The 24,038-nt window shown below is 35.1% G+C and overlaps 2 protein-coding genes across 6 annotated transcripts in view; one reads left to right on the forward strand and one right to left on the reverse strand.

The window, feature by feature from the left end:
- Positions 1 to 7,110, reverse strand: part of ARSK (arylsulfatase family member K) — a 33,109-nt gene extending 25,999 nt beyond the window's left edge. Inside the window, exons 1-2 of one of the 2 annotated variants that reach the window (XM_036225447.1) lie at positions 6,842 to 7,110; positions 733 to 862 (exon numbers count right to left, since the gene is read on the reverse strand). In XM_036225447.1, coding sequence (XP_036081340.1) covers positions 733 to 862; positions 6,842 to 6,979 — 268 coding nt within the window. In that variant the 5' untranslated portion in view covers positions 6,980 to 7,110. The remainder of the gene's footprint in view (positions 1 to 732; positions 863 to 6,841) is intronic. The other variant, XM_036225446.1, reaches the window with a different exon arrangement.
- Positions 7,111 to 7,201: 91 nt separating this feature from the next.
- TTC37 (tetratricopeptide repeat domain 37) overlaps positions 7,202 to 24,038 on the forward strand; it is a 73,604-nt gene continuing 56,767 nt past the window's right edge. Inside the window, exons 1-10 of one of the 4 annotated variants that reach the window (XM_036225444.1) lie at positions 7,280 to 7,295; positions 8,438 to 8,517; positions 12,900 to 13,050; positions 14,376 to 14,466; positions 17,914 to 18,057; positions 19,093 to 19,184; positions 19,601 to 19,676; positions 20,225 to 20,365; positions 21,823 to 21,921; positions 22,030 to 22,138. In XM_036225444.1, coding sequence (XP_036081337.1) covers positions 14,377 to 14,466; positions 17,914 to 18,057; positions 19,093 to 19,184; positions 19,601 to 19,676; positions 20,225 to 20,365; positions 21,823 to 21,921; positions 22,030 to 22,138 — 751 coding nt within the window. In that variant the 5' untranslated portion in view covers positions 7,280 to 7,295; positions 8,438 to 8,517; positions 12,900 to 13,050; position 14,376. Of the gene's footprint in view, positions 7,296 to 7,331; positions 7,929 to 8,437; positions 8,518 to 12,899; positions 13,051 to 14,375; positions 14,467 to 17,913; positions 18,058 to 19,092; positions 19,185 to 19,600; positions 19,677 to 20,224; positions 20,366 to 21,822; positions 21,922 to 22,029; positions 22,139 to 24,038 lie in introns of those variants that run through there. The other 3 variants (XM_036225443.1, XM_036225442.1, XM_036225445.1) reach the window with 3 other exon arrangements.

Consider the following 24,038-nt stretch of genomic DNA (forward strand, 5'->3'; position numbering starts at 1 on the left):
TAGTGCTGAAAATATAGGTGAAGAAACTTGTGACCCAATCACAGAGAATATCATGCTGGGACCTTACAAACAAAAGCAAATTGCTAAGTGCTATTTATGGGTTTCAAAGTCAACAGTCATATATTAGAAAAAGAAAACAACTCTTAGAAAAGAGACAGAATTTATAATAATCGCAGTTTTTCCCTATTCTCAATTATTTATGACTTAATGTCACTGATATTTTGCCATTGAAACTATGCCTATTTGTTAAATTACTATAATAAAAGTGAGCAATTAGGTTTGGGATAGAAGTGAATTGAGACTGAGGAGATAAAAAATGTGACCTGAAATAACATGGAAAAATTCAAATAATAGATGAGGAGTTCTAACTCCCTCTACTCTTACTGAAAAATTTTCTTGAAAATAGAATTCTTCTAGGAAATATGAGTATTTCCTCATTTGCTTGCATAGTCAAAAGATTCTTAGTCACCAATCAGAATAAAATGAAACAGTAACAAATGAACCAAACACTATTTTAGATGATAAAAATTCCTGCTCTTGAAAAATAAATTAGAAATTCTAATAACCCCAATACCCAAAACATATTTAAAAGCACATATCACTTACATTAAAATTTTTTTATTAGATGCCAAATGTGAATTACTACACTACTTTTGGGTATAATCTTTTAAATTGTAAAAACATTTTCAGTGTGTGGTCACTTTCTTCCATTAATATTAAGCACGTTCATACCTGCGCGCGATGGGCAACAGATTGGAGAGTTTGTGTAGGCATTCAGAAAGGAAGTGCCACGCGCTTTCATGAAGTTGATAAAAGGAAGTTTCACAACCTGACTTCCTGGATAAAATGTTAGCCTTCCATCCTGGAATAAAGAAATTTAATTAACACTGACTGTATTACAAAAGAAAATTATTACCTTTAATTTTAACCATAAAATTCACAAGTAGCAAAAGACTTCAACATGATCCTAACAGTCCTCAAAAGACAGAAAGTGATAACAGTATCTGGCTCGTAATACTCAGAACCCAATGTAGTGTTACAGTTGGATTCATTCGAATGTAGTAATTAAATTAAAGGACTTCCTGGGAAGTTCTTTTGGGGAATGATGGATTGATTGAACCAATATTTATTATTTACCATGTGCTAGGCATTGTGAAAGACCTAGAGATACAATTTAGAGATGAGACAGAGTCCTGGCCCCATAAAGCTTAGTCTAGTGGGGAAGGCAAAAAAATATACTGGTCGATATGTGCTTTGAAGAAAACCTGATCTACAGAATAATAAGGGATATCTACTTTTGATAAGAGTGGACAGGGAAGGCTTCTCTGGGAAGTATGAGACCTAGATAATGAGAAGGATCCAGCCATTCAAATAATTTAAGGGGCATGTAAAGTTAGAGATACCTGCAAGATATAAGTGGAGATATCAATTAGGCAGCTAGATAAATGAGCCTAAAGATTAGAAGAGTTGTTTTGGTTGGAGATAGGCATTTTGGAATTGAACTGGGAATTGAAAAGTCTCCTTGGTAAAGAGCAAAGACAGAAGAAAGAATATTCTAGCCCTGGAATTATATCTATTATGTGTTTTCAATATAATTATGAAGTACAGTTAAAAAAATGAGCCAATCCAAAATATGAGATATACATAGACCTTTGAGATATCTGAAATTTCCTGGAAATCTATTGACCTACCTATGTATCTACCTACCTACCTACCTACCTACCTACCTATCTAAAGTAGGCTGTTAGGTACAGACAGGAATCTAAAGCTCAGAGATGTCTACCCTGATGGAAGATTCATGGTATCAAAAACTGTGAGACTGAATGAAATCTTTTAGGGAGAGAGTGAAAAGAGTAAAGGAACCCTGTGGAAGCCCTGAGTAGCCCCAAATAAGAAGAGAAGGCAGCATAAGAAACTGAGAAAGAATGGCCAATGAGGAAGGAAGATATCAGGAGACCGGGTCCCATGAAAGTCAAGAAAGAGGTAATGTCAGCTCTGTTGAAATGGTACCTAAAATAAAGCCAGTAAATGCAGACTGGAATTGGCAGTCCGATGACAGTTGGTGATTTTGACAAGAGCACTCTCAACAGAGTGGTAGGGATCGATGACTGAACTAGAAAGGGGAAAAGTAAACGGGAAGTAAGAAAGTGAGACAGCAGGTGAAAAAAACTCTTCTAAAGTTATTTAGCAAAACGGAAATAGAAAACCGGGATGGCTGTTAAGAGAATGGAGCATTAGCTGGAGAATGTCAGATTAAGGTCAGGTTCTTTTTAAGACTGGAAAAATTAGAGCATGCTTGTATGTCGAAATAAATACTACTTCTATCAGGAGTAATCATTGAATCATAAGCAAATAACTACTAATTTCCTCCTGAGTGATGAGCTAAGCAGCTCAAGACAAAAGTGTATATTCTCCCCTCATAAGAATTTCATTAACTTTCTAAACTCACAAAAACATATTCTCACAAATCCCAAATGCCTACATGTCTTATTTTTACAGTCTTGTGGACATGGAGGATAAAAAAATCTGTGGCCACTGCTTGTGGAATCTAGACAATCCAGCAACCCAGCCTTATCTGGTTGGAGGGATAGAGAAGGAGTTTTACATGGCAGAAACACTATGATGTTATACAATTCAGACACTGAGGCTTAGACTGCAAGTCCTGCGGGCTAGGTTCAAACTGGTATAAGAATTACAACAAATGGCTACTGCAGGATATCAGTAACTCACGTGTCAGATTAAAATCCGTGACCGCAATTTCTTGACTCATTTCTATGACTGGTACAAGGACTTCATCTCAGTTGAAAGGATGCTTGAAAGCATGAATCTTTAAAACACAGAGCAGCAGGGATGGCGAGAGGGGAAGGGGTAACTGCCCCACTTGGTTAGGTTTCTAACAGATTGTGTGGAAGGTGGTCTATGTTAAGATTATGCCTGAGATATGTGAGGCACTCAATAGTGAATGAAATGAAATGAATCTTTAAATCCAGAGCTGCTCGTTTTATAAAAGACAAATTAAAATGTTTAAAATTAAACAGTATATTTTTGAAAAGGTTAATATACCTGGATTAAGTACATCGATGACAAGATTTATTTTTGATCGAGTTCTTAGGAATTATTTAAATTATGCTACACATTCTCAATGTCAAAAGCATATTCTAAATGAAGATCAAACTAATTGTATTATTAGAGAAAATATTAAACTTCCTAGAAATTTGGTTTTTAACTTCATGTAGTTTTTACGCACTGGCAAATACTTTTTAAAAAGGCTATAACTGGTATCACTGATAACGGCATCATTGGGAGAGGTCCACATAATAACTCTGAACTGAAATGGATCTTAACACAACTAGCTGATGAAAAAGAGAGTTTTCCATTATATGGTGATGTGGTTTACAATGGATAGTCTATCATAGGTCAAAGTACAGTTCTATCAAATTTAGTTGGGAGAATCTTCCAGAATGGCTTTCAGGATAACTTCCATAATTTATTAATAGCTCGTTTCAATTTTCTCAAGGCTATTCCTGTGGTTCAAATAAATTACTCTAATACTAGGCATTTAAAAAATAAAAAAAGGCCCATTAATTGGCTTTCTACATAAAGGTGACAGAAATGATATCAATTGCCTTACTGCCTGCATTCTGCTATTATTGACTCTCACGGGGTTCACCCATTTTCCCTCCTGGGATGGATGAGCGTTTTGGAAATATGATTTTGTGATTTGGACTGCTGTACTTAGTTACTCATCATTCTGGGCCAGGGAAAACCAGTGTTTAGATTTCAAGGAATCATTCTGATGATAGGATGTAACAGTAACTGTCTGATCTGTATTCACAGCAGGACTGTTTATCATGTTCTCAGATGGGTCCATCAGACTGAAGAGATTCTCACTAGACTCTGGTATACATTCCTGTCCTGCTTCCCACTCCTGAAATATCGTTAAAACTAAAGCCAAGGCAGGTACGGGGGTGGGGGATTGGGGGGACAGAGGCAGAGAGGATGCTATGTCCTTGAAGACCCAGGCAGAGGTACTTATTTTCTTTTTTAAAAACGAGTTTGTTAAGATGTAATTCAGATACCCTACAGCTCACCCATTTAATGTGTACAATTCATTGGTTTTGGTATGTTCAGAGAGTTGGGCAACTGTTACAATCGATTTCAGAACATTCCCATCATTCCAAACAGAAACCTTGCACTCCTTAGCCATTACCCTTCTATCCTCTCATTCTTACAAACCCTAGGCAATTGCTGATCTTTCTGTCTCTAGTTTTGCTTTCTCTAGATATTTCTTGTAAATAGTCATACAGTATGTGGTCCTTTGTGACTAGCTTCTTTCATTTGGCATAAATGACTTACTTCTAGGTTTATCCACATTGCAGCATGTATCAGTACTGCCATTTATTTTTTATTGTTGAACAATATTACTACATTTTTAATCCATTTATCAGTTGATTGATATTTGGGTTGTATCCACTATTTGGCAGCATTGTATATAATACTTTTATGAACATTCATGTACAAGTTTTTGTGTAGACATAAGTTTCCATTTCTCTTGGACATATATCTAAGTAGAATTGCTGGATCGATCATATGGTAAGTCATGTTTAACCATTTTGGAAATTGCTAAATTGTTTTGCAAAGTGGCTGCACCTTTTCATAGTCCCACCAGTAGTGAGTGTATGATGGTTCCAATTCCCCCAGATTCTGGCCAACTCTGTTATTGCACTTTTTTGACTATAGCCATCTTACTGGGTGTGAACTGGTATTTCATCATGGTTTTGATTTACATTTCCCTAATGATTAATGATGTTGAGTACCTGTGCATGTGCTTATTGGCATTTGTGTCTTCTTTGGAGAAATGTATATTCAGATCTTCTGCGCATTTTTTAATTGCTTAATCCGCAGTCACAAAGATTTGGACCTATGTTTTCTTCTAATAGTTTTATAGTTTTAACTTTTTGACTCATTGATTTATTTTGAGTTAATTTTTGAAAATGGTGTGAGGCAGGGTCCAACTTCATTCTTTTGCATGTAGATATTTAGTTTTCCCAGCACTATTTGTTGAAAAGACTATTCTTTCCCTATTAAATGGTCTTGGCACCTTTGTTGAAAATCAATTAACTATAAACCTGAGAGTTTATTCTTGTACTTTCAATTCTATTCCTTTGATCTATATGTCTATCTTTATGCCAGTATCACACTATCTTGTTACTATAGTTTCTAGTAATTTTTGAAATTTGAAAGTGTAAGTCCTCCAACTTTGTTCTTTTACAAGATTGTCTTGGCTATTCTGGGACCCTTGAATTTCTACATGAACTTTAAGATAGGTTTCTCTATTTCTGCAAAAAAAAAAATCATAGGAATTTTTATAGAGATTGCAATTAATCTATACATCAATTTGGTGATTATTACTATATTTACAATATCAAATCTTTACTTCTACATTCATAAGAAATATTAGTCTGCACACAGTATTTATATATTTATTTATATACAAAAATATATACAAATCTGTGTATTCATACTATAGTAAAAAAAAATGAAATATTTCAGTTATCTTTGGAAGTTTCTAGGATGTTGTGATGCACCCCACAGATTCCCTTTTAGGAAGCGAAGATGGCCTCTACTGAAGAGAGTTGCCTTACCCATGATGATGCCCCATTCTGGGAGCAGCTCATAACTGATGGCCATCCAACATAAAGGTAGAAAGGTCTGGTCCCTTCACCTCAACTGGAAACGGTTTTGAAGTATCATACTAGTTTAAGAACTACCCATAAAGTCAGCTGAGGTCTCCGCTGATACAGAAACAAAACTCAATTTCTCTCTGCACAATCCTGCCTGCTTCTTTCTTTTCTCTTTGATCTCAACAACACTCCCTAATAAACTTCCTTTATGTTACTCTCCAGTATTGCCTGTTCTCAAAATTTAGGTAATCATAAAGATCACTTTATATAATACTATCAACAAATCCTATGGGCATATCTAGATTACATGACTTTAATCATTTCAGGTCAATCTATGAAAAAGACAACACAACATAGTGATTAAAAACATTCTTTGGTACCAGACATGCTCAACACCAACTATCTATGTGACCACAGTAATACCCAGTGATACTAAACTTAGTAAACAAACATTTGTCCAAGCAGTAGTTTTAAAATCATGGACAACCCTAAAAGAATCTGGTAATAGATAGTAGTAGTGTTTTGGTTGATGGCTTGGGAGTTTCAAAACCTGTTCAAGTTTAGGATTAAACAACAACACACGTACACAATTTCTCTGAAATATCAGGGAGTGGATCAAATTATATCAATTAACACATTTAAATCAGTATTAACATGACTATCGGATACCTGGGTAGTAAAACTAACGTTAACTTTTTTCACTTTTCTCCCAAACATTAATACCTGCGAATTTGAGATGAATTAGGAAATGACCACTAGAAAGCTAACAAGCTTTTATGGAGATGCAGGAGATTACTTTTCCCCACTATTAAATCAAACAGGGAGGGGGGTATGGACTGAAAGTTCATCAGTAGTGGTAAAATAATTTAGTGGGTCGAGGCTAGCAATAAATAAAAATTAAAAAGATTTGCAAAGACGCTATCAGATTGCATTTTATTTACTACTGTTTTATATGTATTATATGCATATCTATGTGGTGTACGTGTGTGTATACGGGGCCTCAAGATGAAATGCGTTTCTTAGTTTGCATCGGGGTAAAACATGTTTGAAAGTTTCAGATTCTGCTCCCCAAAGCCAGCAGCGCAGGGAAGGCTGTTAGTAGCTGATTTGGAGTGGGGCGCCCCGCCATCCTCCTCCCGCCGCCTCTCTGTACTTACAAAAGAGTCGCTCACAACTAGCACCACGTTAGGCGCATCGGGCCAAGCATGAGCTGCTCCCCGCCTTTGCCCATTTGTCCCAGGAGCTGGCGCCGCCAGCGCCAAGGTTGCGACCATCGACACCCACAGAAGTAGCATCGCCGGGAGCGGCTGAAAGCCCGGCCCCCGAGCCCTGGGCCGGCTTCCTCCCTCGGGGAAGAGGTGGGCGGGGATCGCAGAGATCGCAGTTTGGCTTCCTCTTAGGTCTTCACCTGCAGAACTACTACTCCCATCAGGCACGGGGTGAGCAACTGTGCAAAGGAGGACTACCTTGCCTGGACTCGGGTTAAGGCCTTTTAATCAAACACTGAGCAAACTGAGAGCGGCCACCGCCAGTCACGTGAACGATGGCTGGAGAAATGCGCATGCGCCCTGACTCCACGCTCGGCGTTTGTAGCAGAGGCATCTGTCCCAGGTAGGTTTGGGGCGCTGTCTGTTTGCAGAAGTTGGAGTCGATAGGGCAGTTGAAATGGTTGAAATGAAAACCTAGAGAAAGGATCAGGGGCCGGGGCTGCTCGTTTTGCGCCGAGCAAGCGTGGCTGAATAGCAGGAGGGACCGTGAACCGGGCGATGATGAGGTGGCGGCACGGTCTGTCACTTAAGTTGGATCGGGCGGTTCTTTGCACGTTCTTTGGCTGGACCGCATTTGGAGACTTACGGATACCTTGAGATCCTTCGAAAACCTTCCCCCAAAGAAATTGTAGCCTGCCTCCATTTATTTCCTCTTTTGCCGGTGCAGTAAGAATTTGTTATGCTCCGGTGGGATGAGGAGCGGGGCCTAGTAGGTAAAGTTTCAATTTCTAGGCAGGGAAAAGCTTAGGTTCATCTTGCCGAAAGAGTGCAAAGGAGAGAAACCGAACAGGCTCTCAGAGGAAGAAATGTTGGACTGTGTGACGTGTTTGATTGATTAATTGACGTAGGTTCAGAACACCATTGTTTGCTGCAGAGAAATCACTGTTCCTTCTTGACTCGATCTCCTTTGGGAAGTCTGGAAGAAGCAGATTTCCATCCCAGGGTCCAGTTCCCGATTTCATTATCATAGTTTCAGGTATACAATTTGCGCATCACGTTAGTCGTTTTAATATTTTGACACGTAAAGGAGAAGTTGCAGCACTTATTTAACATAAAATCAACTCAATACTAATATTTGACGGTGTTTTTGCGTCAAATAATTGTACTAAGGGGCAGACGTTATTTAATACGTAACACTACGTGCTGAGCATTATACTAATTATTTATCGAGCACTTACCATGTGCCAGATACTTTTAAATGGAATATTTTCTGTAATCCTCACTTTCACCATTTTTAGGATAGGAAAACTGAGGCTTGGATAGAGTAATTGACTTGCTCAAGGTTACACAAGGAGCCGGTCTGAGCGAGACTTGAATTTGAGTAGTCTGTGCTCTAACTCATGGCTATACTGTCTCTAGCTAATTACAAAAGTTTATGACATTCTAGAGCTTAATTTCTATTAGTGAAGCAGAATTGTTAATCAAGCAGCATGCTAAGGATCTGTGGGTGAATAAATATTTATAAACAGTAGTTTCTGTTCACAGAGAACTTACACTCTTGGGAAACAAAGTGAAATGATAGTACAGCATGGAAGATAATATGGCTAGGCCTTCTCATGAACAGGGTATGTTTTTAAATTTTGTTTTGCGTTAATTTGAAATGTAGAACACATTTAACTACAGAAACAATGTTGATTGACATCTGGATTCTTAAAAAATATATATTTAATGTGTCACGGTACTGATTCTGTGAACTGTATGCTCTCTGTGGCCTGGTTTGCACAGGACATGTATTCTGAATTCCTGGTCAGGATGACAGGAATGCATCTTTTTCTTACTCTCTCTCCTTTTGACAGTGTTGGTGGGAGCTGGTACTGCAATGGGATAGAGCAAGAGAGATATTTTAGGGTCCCAGACACATAGTGCAGGGAGAATCTAGAGGATTCTCATTTGGTATTCAATTTGTCTTATAACATTCCTGCCAAGTGATTGTTCAGGCTGTGTTTTTTCATCTCCAGTGATGGGAAACACACTTCCTTTGAGTGGCCCATTCCATATTTGTACAGGTCTCATTATTAAAATTTTTCATTTTGAGTTGAAGCCAGTTTTTTTTCTACTTTTAACCTTTCATAAATCCATTTCTCTTCACTTTTACATGAATAATCTCTCCCTTTCAACAACCCTTCTCGCCTTCCCACCAACTTTTTCCCTATGCCTTTCCCATTTCCTTCAGCTAGCTATTATATAATTTCAGGTTTCTTCATTATTTCGATTACTCTTTTCTGGACATAGAGCATTTTTGCTAATCAGTAACTTACCCTATAAGAAGAGGAACTTCTGATTGCATGCCTATGTATGTACTAGTATGCATATGGGTTTTGCAGTGAGGATAGGGGCTCCAATACATATATGTTTAAGTCATCAGTTAAAGTACATTAGGGATTGCTTGCTTGAGTGAAATACTTAACTCTGCTGTTCAGAAAAGTCTTCAAATGAAAGTCTTGATCTAGATTTTGGCTCTTCATAGTTCTTTTAATGTCCAAAATACCAATATTCTGCCTTACGAAAAGAAAACTAAGTATGCAGTTAGTGACTATATGGGTTAAATTCAGTATTGTCTTCATCTGCTGTGATTCTATGAATATTTGTTGAATATCCACAATGTACCAGGCACTGGGAAATAAGAGAGTAATAAAAATAGTCTTTGCTCCATAGGAACTCCTAGGCTAGTTGTGAGAAACAAACACACACACACCTTTAAATTCAATAACAGGGTAAAGAATCAGAAAGTACAGTTAATCATCAAAAGACAATAATTCTCCATTCGCTAAAGTGAGAAATGAAGAATTTCCTTTCCAATATTAGCTCATGTTACTTTTTCACCATTCCCCAGTGCTTTCCACACCTACATCTTTACTTCTTCCATTCAACCTGTCTGCTCTTGCCTCGGTCTACCCAAATGCTACATGTAATTCAAGGCCACATTCAAATGTCAAGCATAAAGCTTTCTCAGACAAATCTCACACTACTCCGAACTTTAGCACATGGAGAATTACTGCCTTTTGACAGTGGGGAAACTAAAAACTAAATGTTTTTGAGTAGGCTTTGGAATCTGGACGATCACAGGGCTCAATAAGTGTTGGATATGTAAAAGAACTCTCAACTATTACCTTTATTTAGGGTTTTTTTTTTTTTTTTTTGACCTAACAAGACACATCCATATAGACACTTTCCTGTGGAACTAACCATTCTGTTTAGTATGTTTTTGTCCAGTAAACTCACATTCTGTTTCTTGTTCATCCATACATGCTTCATCTAAATTTTGTTCAGTTCCTAGTTTTAACACAGCATTTTTTAAACTTAAGTCAGTTACTTCCATTCTCTCTATGAAGTGTTCTAGATTAATTTTGTTTGACAGAATTTATTCCAAGGATACCATCAAAAGATACTTAGAATTTGTAGTTGTGTAGAATTTGTGTTACTGTTCAGATGACTAATTTAGATGGATTTTTGACCTTTAAAAAAAGTTTTCTCGATTTTCATTAAATTACAAACTAACCTAGGTTCATGATGTGGGCAACTTTTTTGCATACTTATAATTCTTCTTATGGCTTATAACAGGGTTCACTTTAGTGTAGTGAGGCTGCAAATTGGGCGTAAATAAGTGTCCTTAATTGTCCTAGATTCAAAACAGAGTAGCATAGGAGTAGATGATATTATCTTTTGGCTCAGTTTTTTTATATTGAAGTTAGTGTATTTTGAATTTCTAGAATGTTTTTTTCAGACTCTTTCTGATTGCTTATAGAAGTTCTTTTTATCACCTGAGGTACAGGAACACAGTTTAGATTAATTTTGAAATTCGTAGATAAGGATCAGTGTCTCTTTGGGAAAGAAAAAAGATGAAAAATTATATATCGTTTCTCATCTTTTAAGTTATGAATTATGAAAATTGAATCCGAATCTGATGTATTAAAAAGTTCAGTAGAATTTGGATTATGTATATCATCCCTTTTATATACTTGTCTTATATTTTACTTAATTTAGATGGGTAACTGTTAAGGAACGGTTTGAAATTCAGGTCAAAAAGAAGATAGAGGTAGTGGTAGTAGGTAAAAGTAAATGTCGAGAAGGCTAAGTGATAGGTAATTGGAGTTTATTTTTACTTAATGATTGTTTTTAGCAATTCCTTTTCAGAAGAAAGGCCACCACAAAATACTTTAGACTTTTGTTGTTAGATTCAAAGGTATCCTATTTGCTTTTCTGTAATTAGCTTTCATTGTTGTTACTATTATTATAAATAATAATAATAATAATTGTTATTATTATTATCATTATTTGCTGCATGGAATCTTTGTATCAGCACAACTAAATGTAGTTTAAGATTCCATAGCTTTGGGTGGACATATCAATTTATCTCCTTACATTCATTAGTTTTAAGGTATTTAATTTTTTTGGCATTATTATTTTCTTTTTTAAAGTGCCATTGTTGCTACTTTTATGATTGATATGTAGAATTAAAATCTTTTAGGTTGGTTGTAGAAAACTTTCATTGGGTGAAATGTGTAAAATGAATGCTCTTATTTAAAAATAAAATCAGTTGTGATTGAGGGGAAAAATGGGAGGAGAGGTATAAGGAGAGAGTATGTGGGGCTGAAGAAGAATATTAGACACTCATAAACGAGGTAGATTTTTCTTTAAGTATTGGACATACTGAGAATGAAGGGAAGTATCCCAAATAGAATATGGGGTTGCATAGAATCATTCTTGATAGTTGGTTTGATGGTACCTAATAGATGGTTAATGCTCAGTAAAGCTTTGCTTAGAAAATGAGGGAATGTGCCTCTTCCTTCTCCACTACACCTCCCCAAAAGACGACGTTTTTAGGGCTAGAAGGTGGCACTTTTTTTTTCTTTTTAAAAATGACTTAATCCTCTGAAACTCATATATACATATCTGACCTTTGTACACACACACACACACACGTACATATATGTACATATATATATACACATACATGTGTATATATAAATAAAATCTTGTATTTATATATATTTATTTATTTTAGGTGAAGGAGGGCCTCAGTGCTAGCATATTGTGCTAAATGCCAAATCAAATAAAGAAAGAAGAGGAAGAGAATAGAGGATTCCACTGAAGCAAGAGTCATTTTAATTACATATGGAAACATATAGGGATATAGAAGGGTATTGAATGTTAGAATTGGCTACCAAGAGAAGAATGGAGTTTGTCTCTACTGGTATTCAAAAATAACCTTCTTAGAAGCATTTAACCAATCTGAGTTTGCTGTTATATTTGTCAAAACTTGTCTGTCTTACTTTGAAGGTCTTTTGTTACCTGCTGCTATACCGTACCCACCAACCCTAATTTCCTTCTGTTCTTTATCATGTCTTTTCTGTTCCATTCAGCCTGGTTTTCTCATTGTTCCCTACACATACCACATTCATTCCCATCTTTCCGTATTTACTAACAATTGCCTCTGGAGTAATTTTTCTTCTTCCTTCCTTTCTTTAATTCTGTCTTGTCCATCTAGTAGCCATTAATTGCCTCACACCACTTTTCTTCTCTAAACTCTTATTGCTCTTGCACTCATTATCTTTAGTTTAGCATTTGATTCTCTAATGACTCATATGCCCTAGGTCTTTCTTTTGATTTAGATTGTATTCTTTAGAGCAGAGGCCTTCTTTTGTATTTCTTTTACGTCATATGTGCTGTGACATATAGCATGGGAGCTGCACATAGCATTAGTGCTGGTTGGTTCTACCTTGTTTGGGTGTGCTTCCACTCATACTTTGGGCAATAGAGAAGATGGTGGTCCTTGTTCTGAAAAAGTTGTACTCTTCAGTTTGTTTTTGCATGGTTTTATCTGGAAACTGTTTTTGTTCTTTTTTAACTTGAACTCTTGATTTTTTTTCCCCTTGGAAATCTCTTTTTATCCCTTTCTATTGGTCCAGATTAGTTGTCATTATCATTGATGTTTTCTTCTTTTTAGCTTGCCAGCTTATCTACCAAAGATAACTTTGGCATGAGAAAAAAATGTGAAATCAGCATTGAAATTTGTTGCCTTTTCCAATCAAGATTTGCAGACTCCAGAAAATCCTTCTGAAGTTTGTACCTATAAATTTATACCAAGATAATTTCAGGTAAGAGGGCAGTTTATAAAATTAGAGCCTATGAAATATGTTACATTAATTATATAATTATTATAACTAGGCAAAATCATTTTTTTTGGCAATTTAGGGAATCTAGTTCTGGCTACAGAGAAGTTGATTTATGACATCTTAATTTTTATATTATTTTGAATCTAACATTTTTTAAGTCAAAAGGATTTTATTATTATTATTATTCTCTTGCTTCTTATACTTTTTTGATCTTGTATTTTCTATCTCAGCCTCTTTGGATAGAAAGGACTGCTAATGCACCATGTCATTGAGCCCTCTTGCTTGTTCATTTTACTGCCTTGAACATCTACAGTCTATAATGACTTAATATTTACCCAGCTTTGTTTTACCTTCCTGATGTTATTAGAATTCAATGGAGTTCTCAAAACATGCAGATGTTTCTTTTTTCAACATGGAATTATAATTGAATTTGACTTGTTTACTGGTAAAACAGAATAAGTTGTAAAATCCTGAGATAACATTAGTTAACTTAAAATTAAAATAACATGTTTTAATGTAAATGAACAAATACTTTGTCTACCAGTTGAAATCTATTTATCACCTTCATTTAAGTGTCAACATTGCATTTATTTCTCTTCAAATGTTATTATATTTCAAAGAATACTATATTACTATAAGCCTATAGTAATTCTTATTGTTAAGAAAGTTAATATCCTGATTTATATATTATAAAAACTAGCTTTAGTGTTTTTACTCTTAGGCTTACTCTACTAAATCTTGCTTAGTGTGGAATTGGATTAAGATTGGTATGTGTTTTGTGTTTTGGTCCATATGATCATCTGTATTTTAGCCTGTTCTATGGAAAGTGAGTACAATTTAAATACAACTCAATTTCAACAAGTATTTATTAATATATACATTTTGTCAGATACTAGGTGTTTATTCTAAAGCAGGAGGACAAAATAGCAACAAACAAAAAATTCCTGCCTACATGGAACAGATAAACAAACAAACAAACAAATAAATAAATTAGTATGTAAGTGTATAAGATGGTGATAAGTACTTTGAAGAAAAATAAATGCAACGTTAGCCGTTAAGGGAATATTGGGTGTCGGGGTAGGGGAAGGCAGTATTGACATTTTAAGTAGTGTGACAATGGAAGGATTCACTGAGAAAGTTACATCTGAGTAAATATCTGAAGACGTGCGTGAATAAGCTATGTATATATTAAGAGAGAAAAGAGTGTTCCAGGTTGAAGGAATCACATGTCCCTTAAGTTTGTTGGAACCATTAAAGTTAGGCAGGTTAATTTATTATAGATTCAATCAGGCTTTTCATTTTGACAGAATGTCCAGCAAGGAAGTGAAGACTGCCCTAAAAAGTGCTAGAGATGCAATCAGAAACAAAGAATACAAAGAAGCTTTGAAACATTGTAAGGTAACCAATACTTTTTTCTTCCATAGTAAAAGTTTGTTACCTATTTATAATCATTATGGATTCATAATAGGTGAATCATTTATTGTCTAAATATAACAAAGTGGTAAGTTCATTAACGCACCATTAGAGTGGTTGTGCTAGGATAAGCTACTTCCGTTACACTTAATTTTGTCTTTCTCTGTATTGTAACTTATTAAAGCCAAGTTCTTAAAACCTAATTATCTGTTAGATATCTTTTAATATGTTGTACTGTGGAATACTACTCTATATCTTAAAGTTTTCATTCTTTGTTGACATTCTAATTTATGTTGACGTTTTGGATGGGAGAATTAGGGTTCTGAAGCTCCTTTGCATACTGATGGGAATGTTCCAGTCCACAGGGAGAAGCTATATGTGCAGGAGAGATGGAGGATGGTGGTAGGAGTGAAGTCCTTGGGAGGGTGAGAGAGAAGGACATCCAGAGCTTAAGACGAGGCCTTTAGTACTTTTTCCATCTTAAAAGAAGGGAAGATGGATGCAGATCCATACACTATCAGGTTTGTAGATTCGAGGGTGAGAAGATGAGAGTGTACATCTCTAATGGTGTCTATATTGTTAATAAAATATAAGCTGAGAATGGGAGAGGAGTTGGATAGGAGTTTTGAGACAAAGGAGGTATGAAATAGTATAGTATTTATTCATAGTTGGAAAACAAACGTACTAGAAGGATTACCAGGCCTTAGTGAGTATCTATTTGAAGTTTATGTTATTAACATGAAATTCGTGAACTAGCTATGTAGTTTCCCCCTTTATGTTCAGCTTCTCAGGCTTGGAGGTGGGCATGATGGAGTTCAGCTATGGAGAGTGGGAAAGATGGAGGGAAAAAGAGGCAAAGGAGTTGAGACTGCAAGGGAGTGACGGCAGTGAAAGGTAATGGGGCCTAAGTTGGGAAAGGAGAGATGAAAGTTGAGAAATGAGGTGATTGTGGAAAAAGGGAATGGGGTCAAAAATTGGACATGTTAAACGTTAAGGAATTGTTACCGTGGGACCATTACAGTAATTGAACTGGCAGAATAGGAGAGGGTCAAGCTGGAAATATGAATGGCTGAGTAGTGTGGAGGGTGAGTAACTGAGAGGCCACAGTGTTTCATGGGTCGTCACCATGAATGTTAGAATGATTATAGGAATTGAGGTGGAGAGGACATTTTCACTGAAGGAAAGGGGACTACCTAGGAGGTTGATAGATGGTAGCAACAAGAAGGATATTTTTCACAGGATAGCTGATGGCTTAACTTCAGAAGTACTAGGCCTTTAAGTACTTCTGAAGTACGACATCTCGAAAGTACTGAGGATGAGAGGAATGTAGTTAACAGTGTGAGCAAGGAGAACTCCTTCCTCACTTTCTAGTCCTGTGTGGGGTGTAAGAGAAGAGAAATCATCTGCAGCATGTAAGATCTATAGGGGATAGCCATGTTTCAGATGAGGCAGAACTTGGTACGGTTAAAGGAACTATTGAAAATATAGAGGGAATTTGGCTGGTTCAGACTAGGAGTTCCAGAGGGCACAATGAAGCATTTAGGAGAGTGGGAGCGAGGGAATTGGGTAAGACTGAGGGAAGCACATAGCAATATAGGGTGAGAGTCTTAAGAAGTAAAGGATGCATTTGTGAGGTTTAGTTTTCTGGTGATGACTGAGCCCGGCAGGGATGGAGGCTATGACAGAACTAAGCCTGATACGGAAGAAGGTGGGCAGTTGTTCAAGCTGGTGGGGGAGCAGAAGGAGGAGGTGGAGGGACTGTTTTCTTCAGTACTAGGTTTATCTAAGTAACATATGGGAATCTATTTTTTTTTCATAATATAGCAGTACCACAGCAGTCTTTCTGATTCAAATATGAATTCTAAGTAGTTTGTAATTTATACTGGAAAGACCCAGCTAGAAAGCAAAGACGGGTAGCTAGTCAGTGGCAAACGTGTGATTACTTTTGTGTAGTAATTTAGAATGTTGATTGAGACTAACTGAATTTGTATAGAGAATTGTTGTATCTCAGTGTATTTGCTGTGTATTTGTCTGATTATTACTTCGTCTGCCTGTGTGCCTTTGTAACCTGGTATAAGCATCCCTTTAAGGAGCCTTCTCTGGCTTGTGTAGATGGACATTAGAGAGAGGTACTTAAAAAAAATTTTTTTAATTAAATAAATGTGTTTAATTACAGTTGACATTCAGTATTATTTTATATTTGTTTCAGGTGTACAGCATGGTGGTTAGACACTTTACGCAGTGATCCCCCCAAAAGTCTAGTACCCACCCAGCACTACTCATAGTTATTATAGTATTATTAACCATATTCCCTATGCTGTACTTTACATTCCCGTGACTTTTTTGGAACTACTAATTTGTACTTTGTAATCCTTTTTACATTTTTCACTTCTCTTTGTTTTCTCAGAATGTCATACCTGAGTTCATCATATTGTTATAATTCTTTGAAAGTCAGTTTCAGATTTTGGAAATCTTGCCATTCGGCAGATAGGAGGTTGACTATGGCGTTTATCATATTCAGCAGTTATATGCTAGTTGTTGTTCTTGGTGTTGGGGACACAAGCTTTAATAAGGTCCCAATGTTTAGAGCTTAACTCTGGTTAGCTTCCTCATTGTTGATTTTTCAGGAGGCAGATTTTTGGATAGAAAGGAACGTGTGCTGTAGATTGGTAAGAGATTGCTAGGTGGATTCATATAAGCCTCATAATCTGACTGGTTCAACTCATAACAATGTTCTTATTTTCTCTAGAATATGTAAAACATTAAGAGCTGATTTTATTTTAGTGGCCAGTTTTGGTTTTTTTACTACAACATTTTTGCCTTCTATTTACCTTAGCAAGTAGCTATTCTGAAAATAATAGCTCTACGTATAATTTTTATTCTAGTTGATAGGTATTGTTTAAACATTAATTGCCACTATTTATTTGAACGTATTTTGTACAGTTACATTGGGGTCAATCTACTTCCCTAGCCTATAATTTTAATGAAAAATCTGTCTAATATGGGGAAATGTTAACATAGTGAATGATAATATGGGAGTTGGATACGGTGGAACAATATGGAAAACAGTTCTGTGAAATGACTAGTAGCATTGTGGAGTGGAGGCAGGCAGGATGGTTGGGTGGTTAGAATAGCCTTATTGTTCTTTATATACTCAGTATTTTTAAGGGACAAGAGGAGGAGGCATCAGGATTACTTGGGCAGTCTTTAAAAAATATACCTTGTGTTTCAGACCCCTTACAATTACTGATCCAGTCCAGTTCCCTCTCTCCCTGAGGAAACTGAAAACTAGAGAGGTTAAATGTCATTTTTAAGATTCCTCATTAGTGAAAGATCCAGATTTCTTGACCCTCAAGTAGGCTGTCTTTTTGTTGTTGTTTGTCTATTAAAGTTAATGACCTGCTGTTTTGCTTTGTTTTGTTTTTAAATCAGACAGTGTTAAAACAAGAGAAAAATAACTATAATGCCTGGGTTTTTATTGGTGTTGCTGCAGCCGAACTTGAACAACCTGATCAGGCCCAGGGTGCCTATAAGAAAGCTGCTGAACTAGAGCCAGACCAATTACTAGCTTGGCAGGTATGGAGAAAGTCTTTCCCCTATATTATAAGAAATAACCTTTTTCCATTTTTAGAGTTAGAGGTAACAGCTTTAAAATAAGCATTTAAATCTCTGTTTATCCCACATAAGGAAAAAATTTTAATTTATTGGTCTTCTGAACTTGAAAGTGGCGCCAAGGATGCCGTTTACCACTATTTAACATCCTATCCAATGGTAGGATGACTGGAGTTGAAACATGGTCATGTAAAGGTCCGACTTAATTATTTGTGCATATGAAAGACTTATTGAGAACATTCTTTATGTCTACCTTAGAGGAAAAAAAAATATATAGTGTTTTCTAAAAATAAAATAATGTAAAAAAATTTGCAATTCTCTGTCTTTGAGTACAAGTTAATTTTTCTTTCTTATTTAATGGTCTTCAAGTTTCTTAGTGGGCTTCTTCAACTTTTGCAAATTTAATAACTTTGCTTCCTGTCTCAATCACATCTTAGAAGCTGTGATTAATAGGAGTCAGTAGGCTCTGGAGAACGTGAACCTGTTTGTCTCAGGTTTACATGAACAAGAACGTGAAGAGGGTATCTGATAACACACTTAGGTGCTTACTTTTAATATGTACTGGTTGATTTAGGATATCTGATCAGTATTTGAAGCAAAAATGACAATTTCCACAGACTATGAGTATTTGGTTTGTTTCACTATTAAAAAGTAGTGTCATATAGTAATGTCTTAAGGGTTAAGATCATATATAGTAATTGTTAAAATAATTTTTATTTTGAAACACTTCAAATATATTTTCAAAAGTAAAGAGGATGGTATGATGAGCCCCTCTATGCCCATCACTCAACTTGAATAAAAATTCTCGCAGTCAATTTTTTGCATCTGTACTTTCACCTGCTGTCTCTACCCCAAATTATTTGGAGGCAAATCCCAGGCATATTTCATTTATAAATTATACTTATTATGAATATTCTTTATGGATTGTCACTTCAGCAAAATAAATGCGAGACCGTTAGATTTTTTTGGAATAATAATCTCTACTACTTCCTTTTTTAGGGGTTAGCAAGCTTGTATGAGAAATATAATCACATAAATGCTAAGGATGACTTACCTGGTGTTTACCAAAAGCTCCTGGATCTTTATGAAAGGTAATCAATATGTGGAGAAAGACCAGCTGCTTTAAAAGTATGAATCAGAAGAAACTGATAAAAAATTATGTAGAAGTGCTCCAGGCATTTACTGGGAATTGGGATGCATTTTTTTTTTCAGACTGTCATTACAGAATCTCTTGATTGTGATCAGAGCAGAATCAGAATACTGACAGTAAGAGGACTAATTTGAGAACTTTGATATTATTTTCAGGCAATGTAATGGAAGATAATACTTCTTAAACCTTTTCTTTTTTATGAGAAGCTCATTTTATAAAATTTTAATATGAAATATATAGTGTTTTCTAATTTAAAATAGTATCTGACAGTGTTATGGTATTTTAATTTTAGTGTTTTAAGTCCTTGGTTATTTTTATTAATCAGATTCAAATCCTTATTATTTTTTTTTATTTAAGTGTTGACAAAAAGAAGTGGTGTGATGTCTGTAAGAAACTTGTGGATCTGTATTATCAAGAAAAGAAACACGATGAGGTTGGTTAATGATTTGCTGGTGTAGTTGACGTCTTTTAATAAAACTATTATTAGAAGAAAGCTTTCATAGCTTAAGGGAAATATTTTTAAATTACTATGTAGTATCACATTAAAAAATTTAGAGACATAATACAAATTACAGTGCTTTGAAAACTTAGAATGCAGATTTCAGGTATCATAACTTCCAAACCTTTTTGGACACTGGGCAGGAATAAATAAATAAAATAAGTAAAAGTATTATCTGTAAAATTTAGTGACCCATTTGTGATGTCTCCATAGTTGATGCTATAAATTACAAGGATTGATGCATGCAGTCATTATTTCCTTATTCCTGTGTCTACTCTTGTGTCTCAGTCACACATCTGATGTAAGGACTATGTAGGCTTGCCTAGTCAACTTATTTTTATGGAGTTCATAATAGATAGAGTTCTGTGCTTTTGCTATTTTTATGTATTAGCAGATAAAAAAAATATTTTTTTTGCAGATTTTGTTTTTTGTTGGCATTCTTAGTATTTAAGATAAAATAACCATTTTAAATCTTCTCATAGGTGGCCCGAACATGGCACAAATTGATAAAGACACGGCAAGAAGAAGGTGCAGACAACCAAGAGCTTCATCAGCTATGGAAAAAATTGACTCAGTTGCTGGCTGAGAGTACTGAGGATCTAAATAATGAAATCCAGCAATTGGTATTGACCCATTTATTCCTCACCTTTTGTGTCATGAAAATTGAACATTTATAATTGAATTTAGAAAATGGAGACAGTGTACTGTATGTCAGATGAAGTATTTTATAAATGTTTCATTTTAAATCAAAGGCTCTTCCTGATACAGTTAGATTATTGGCCTGCAGTTTTATACTAAATCTGGATAGTCATATTGGCATTCGGACTATCATAATTTTACTCCCATAATATTCATAAGAGTCCACAATAAATCAGTCATAGTATCACTGTAAAAAAGAAACTATGAAATTGGCTTTTACAAAACTGCTGTAGTTTTTAAAAAGTTGTACCTTAAGGATATGTTCATATTTATGAACATATGAGGGTTAACAATTTATATTTATGAACTAAGAGTACTATTTTATTTAGAGTATTTAGTATTTGGAGTGCTGCTTATTCCTAGAAATTGTTCTTCTTAGTGTGCAGATTTTGATGTAACTGAAAAGAAATTTTAAAAGAATGTGAAAAAACCGTTAGTTTTGAACCATAATTGGAAACTATCTCCATTATTCTATTTTTTATATTTGTAAGTTTAAAAGTAAACTTAGTTTCTTATGATAGTAAACAGCCACTCAATGTGCATTTGTTGAAGTGAATGGTATTTTTAAATGTAAGCAATGATAGGCTCTGTATATGATGGGAAGCTCATTTCTTTGTATATGTGTTCATTTATTCATTAATTTGTTCCTTTATTCAAAAATATCAAGAACCTACTGTATGTCAGGCTGATGCTGGAGATAAAAATGCGAGAATAAGATTTGCATTTGTTTGTGTGTTGTTTTATCTGTATATAGATTCTGTTGTGGAAAAATTGAGCAGTGGCAAAATTAGATGATTTACCAACTTCTCTTAAATTATATCTTTATATTATGACTTCATTATTTTCCTGAGATAGTATAGGTTACCAGAATATTAAACACATACCAACATAAAATGGTTTTTTAAATTATCCATACTACACTCTTTATGAAAGAGGACTTAACATCTTAGGAATTGACTTCTGTTTAAAATAGGATAGAAAGTTTTTATTGTGGGGTGTATTTTCCCCTTGAATGTTAATAATAACTGCTTTATTTAACTGTGTTCTAAAAGAATGTATCACTTATTTTCTATGTGGATTAATTTCATTACTTATTTTTTTTTAACTTCCTATGCTTAACTATTTAAGTTAGGCTTCTTTTCTTTTGCAAAATCATTAACTTTATCAGAGCAGTAAAATTTTATTTGTATAGACTTTATACCATGCTTCGTAAAGAATTCAAAGCAATGAACTGTATTATGAATTTTTATTATAAAGTCATGGAAATTCATTTTAAAAATGTAGAATTAAAGTAACCAAGTGAATGGTATTCTTTAAAGTGCTTGCCTTGGATTTTAGTGTTGCTGATCTGGCTAAAGATTTTGTTGTTTATTTGTTTTAGCTTTTAACTGCTTTTGAGAATGCACTGTGCTTATCTGATGAGATTCCTAGTGAAGATCACCAAGTACTTTATAGACATTTCATACAGTGTTTATGCAAAGTAAGTTGAGTTTTAATATCTCTGATGTGACTTTTCTGTTCTAAATAGGAAAGTGTCCAGAAGTATATTTTACTGCTACTTAGTTTATTTTACTTTCATATTTTCAAGTTTCCTCATGAGACTGCTAGGTTGAAGAAGGCCTGTGAAGGAATGATAAACAGCTATCCCACTGTACAATATCCATTAGAAGTGCTTTGTTTGCATTTAATTGAATCAGGTAATTTCTTCTTTATTATATTGCATGTACTAGAGGTATATGAGTATGTGAGAGTGATGTTACTATCAATCAAAAATTGTTTTAGCGTCTACTACGGGTAAGGTGTTGTTTCACTATTTCTGGACATAAAAGGAAGTACAATATGTAGTCTTTGTGCACATAAAAACCTAATAAAATATGAAAATAGTGATGTGGAGGAACTATGAGTTGTTGAGGGTAGAGACTGAAGATTATCTTGGATTTTCCATAGAAATTAGATAAACAGGAGGAGGTGAAAGGTACTCTAGATGGTATGAGCAGAGGTATGGAGCTAGGGGCAGTTCGGGGGGATAGTTAAATAGTTTTATTTGCTATAGTGGAAGGAGTAACAGATATATTTTGGTTAAATAGGTTGGAGTATATTACATAAGGTTATGAATGTGATGTAAAGGATTTTGTGAAAGGTTTAGCATTCTCAGCATTGATGATGTGTCATAGTGTCACAAGTACATTATTGTAAATACTATGATATTATACGGGAATGAAGTTTGTGAATGATCTGCTTTTTTATTGAAATAGAGGAGAGTCAAGTCAGAGAGTGTCTTAATGTATGCTTCATGCTCTTGCTTCTTTGTGTACTTCTTTTGGGGGAATAGAGAGGTGATGATGGCTAGCTTGCTGGGAGTTGCCAAAACTTGTATCTGTGGCTATGTTGTGCCCAAGGCTGGTGGTCAGTCATTTTACAGGAGGAACCACTTTGGTTTTCATAATAGCCTCAGTTTTTTTTTTTTCAATGTCTGTTGCTGTTTTTTGGATAATTTGAGTATCACTCCTATTCATGGCTATATATACCTGATGTGAACAGAGTTCACAGAAGTCAGTCACTGACATAAAAATAACAATACCAAGACCAATGTGGTAGTGATTACAAATTATTGCAGAGCTTTACTAATCCATTTATTTACTTATTTTTTCACTTTTGTCATAAATGAATATACCTTTGGGAATGCTTTGTATGTGAATGGACATTACATGCTTCATAATAGGAAAATGGTTGAAAACCACTGCTAGAGGTAACTGAGGGAAAAGTATTGTTAGAAAAGAACCATTGCATCTGTCTCAGCTCTTCCCACTTTAACTTTCCTTTGTAAGTCTTACTTGTGCTATTATTCTGCCTGATGTCTGATTAAAAATTCAGAACTATTACCTTCAGTTTTGGTTTTCTTTCTTTCGTTCTTTCTTTCTTTCTTTCTTTCTTTCTTTCTTTCTTTCTTTCTTTCTTGTTTATTTATTTATGAAAAGTAAGTTGATCCCGTTTCTCTTATTTATCTGAGTCAGAGGTGGACTCGCAAGGGCACTTTTCACGAACATGAGAAATGAAAATATTGTGTTATATTGAGTCAATTTTTGAAGTGAAAAGTCTTAAAGTAATATGGTATACAGGAGAGATTGTATAGAAGATGGGCTAAATTCAATAGACCAGATGATACTGGGAATGAACGAACTGGGAATATGATAGCAATTGAAAGTAACAAATGAATGAAAAACATAGAAGAAGATTTTAGAGGTAAAAGGAGGGAGAAATCAATTTTAACCCTTAGGTCTCCTGAAAAATTGACCTAATATGTTGTAATGGTTCGTATGAAAGATAAGTTGTTGAGAGATGCTAATGGACATTCAAAGAGAATTGCTCATCAGTGGTTTGCACATGAGAGATTAATCCTAAGGCTAGATGTTTGGTTTAGAAGTCAGCTGTATGTAGATGTTTCGTTTGGGGTGGCAAATTATGCTCAGAGACTGAATTTCTCTTTGCCAGAAATTTATTTAACACAGTTTCACTGTGGGAATTTCACAAGCCATCAGCATACAGGATAATGTCTCTTAACAAGCCAATAAAGAAATGACATACTCCAAAACAATA

Source organism: Rousettus aegyptiacus, unplaced genomic scaffold (genome assembly GCF_014176215.1).
Source record: "Rousettus aegyptiacus isolate mRouAeg1 unplaced genomic scaffold, mRouAeg1.p scaffold_m13_p_8, whole genome shotgun sequence".
In the NCBI taxonomy this organism is placed as follows: Eukaryota; Metazoa; Chordata; class Mammalia; order Chiroptera; family Pteropodidae; genus Rousettus; species Rousettus aegyptiacus.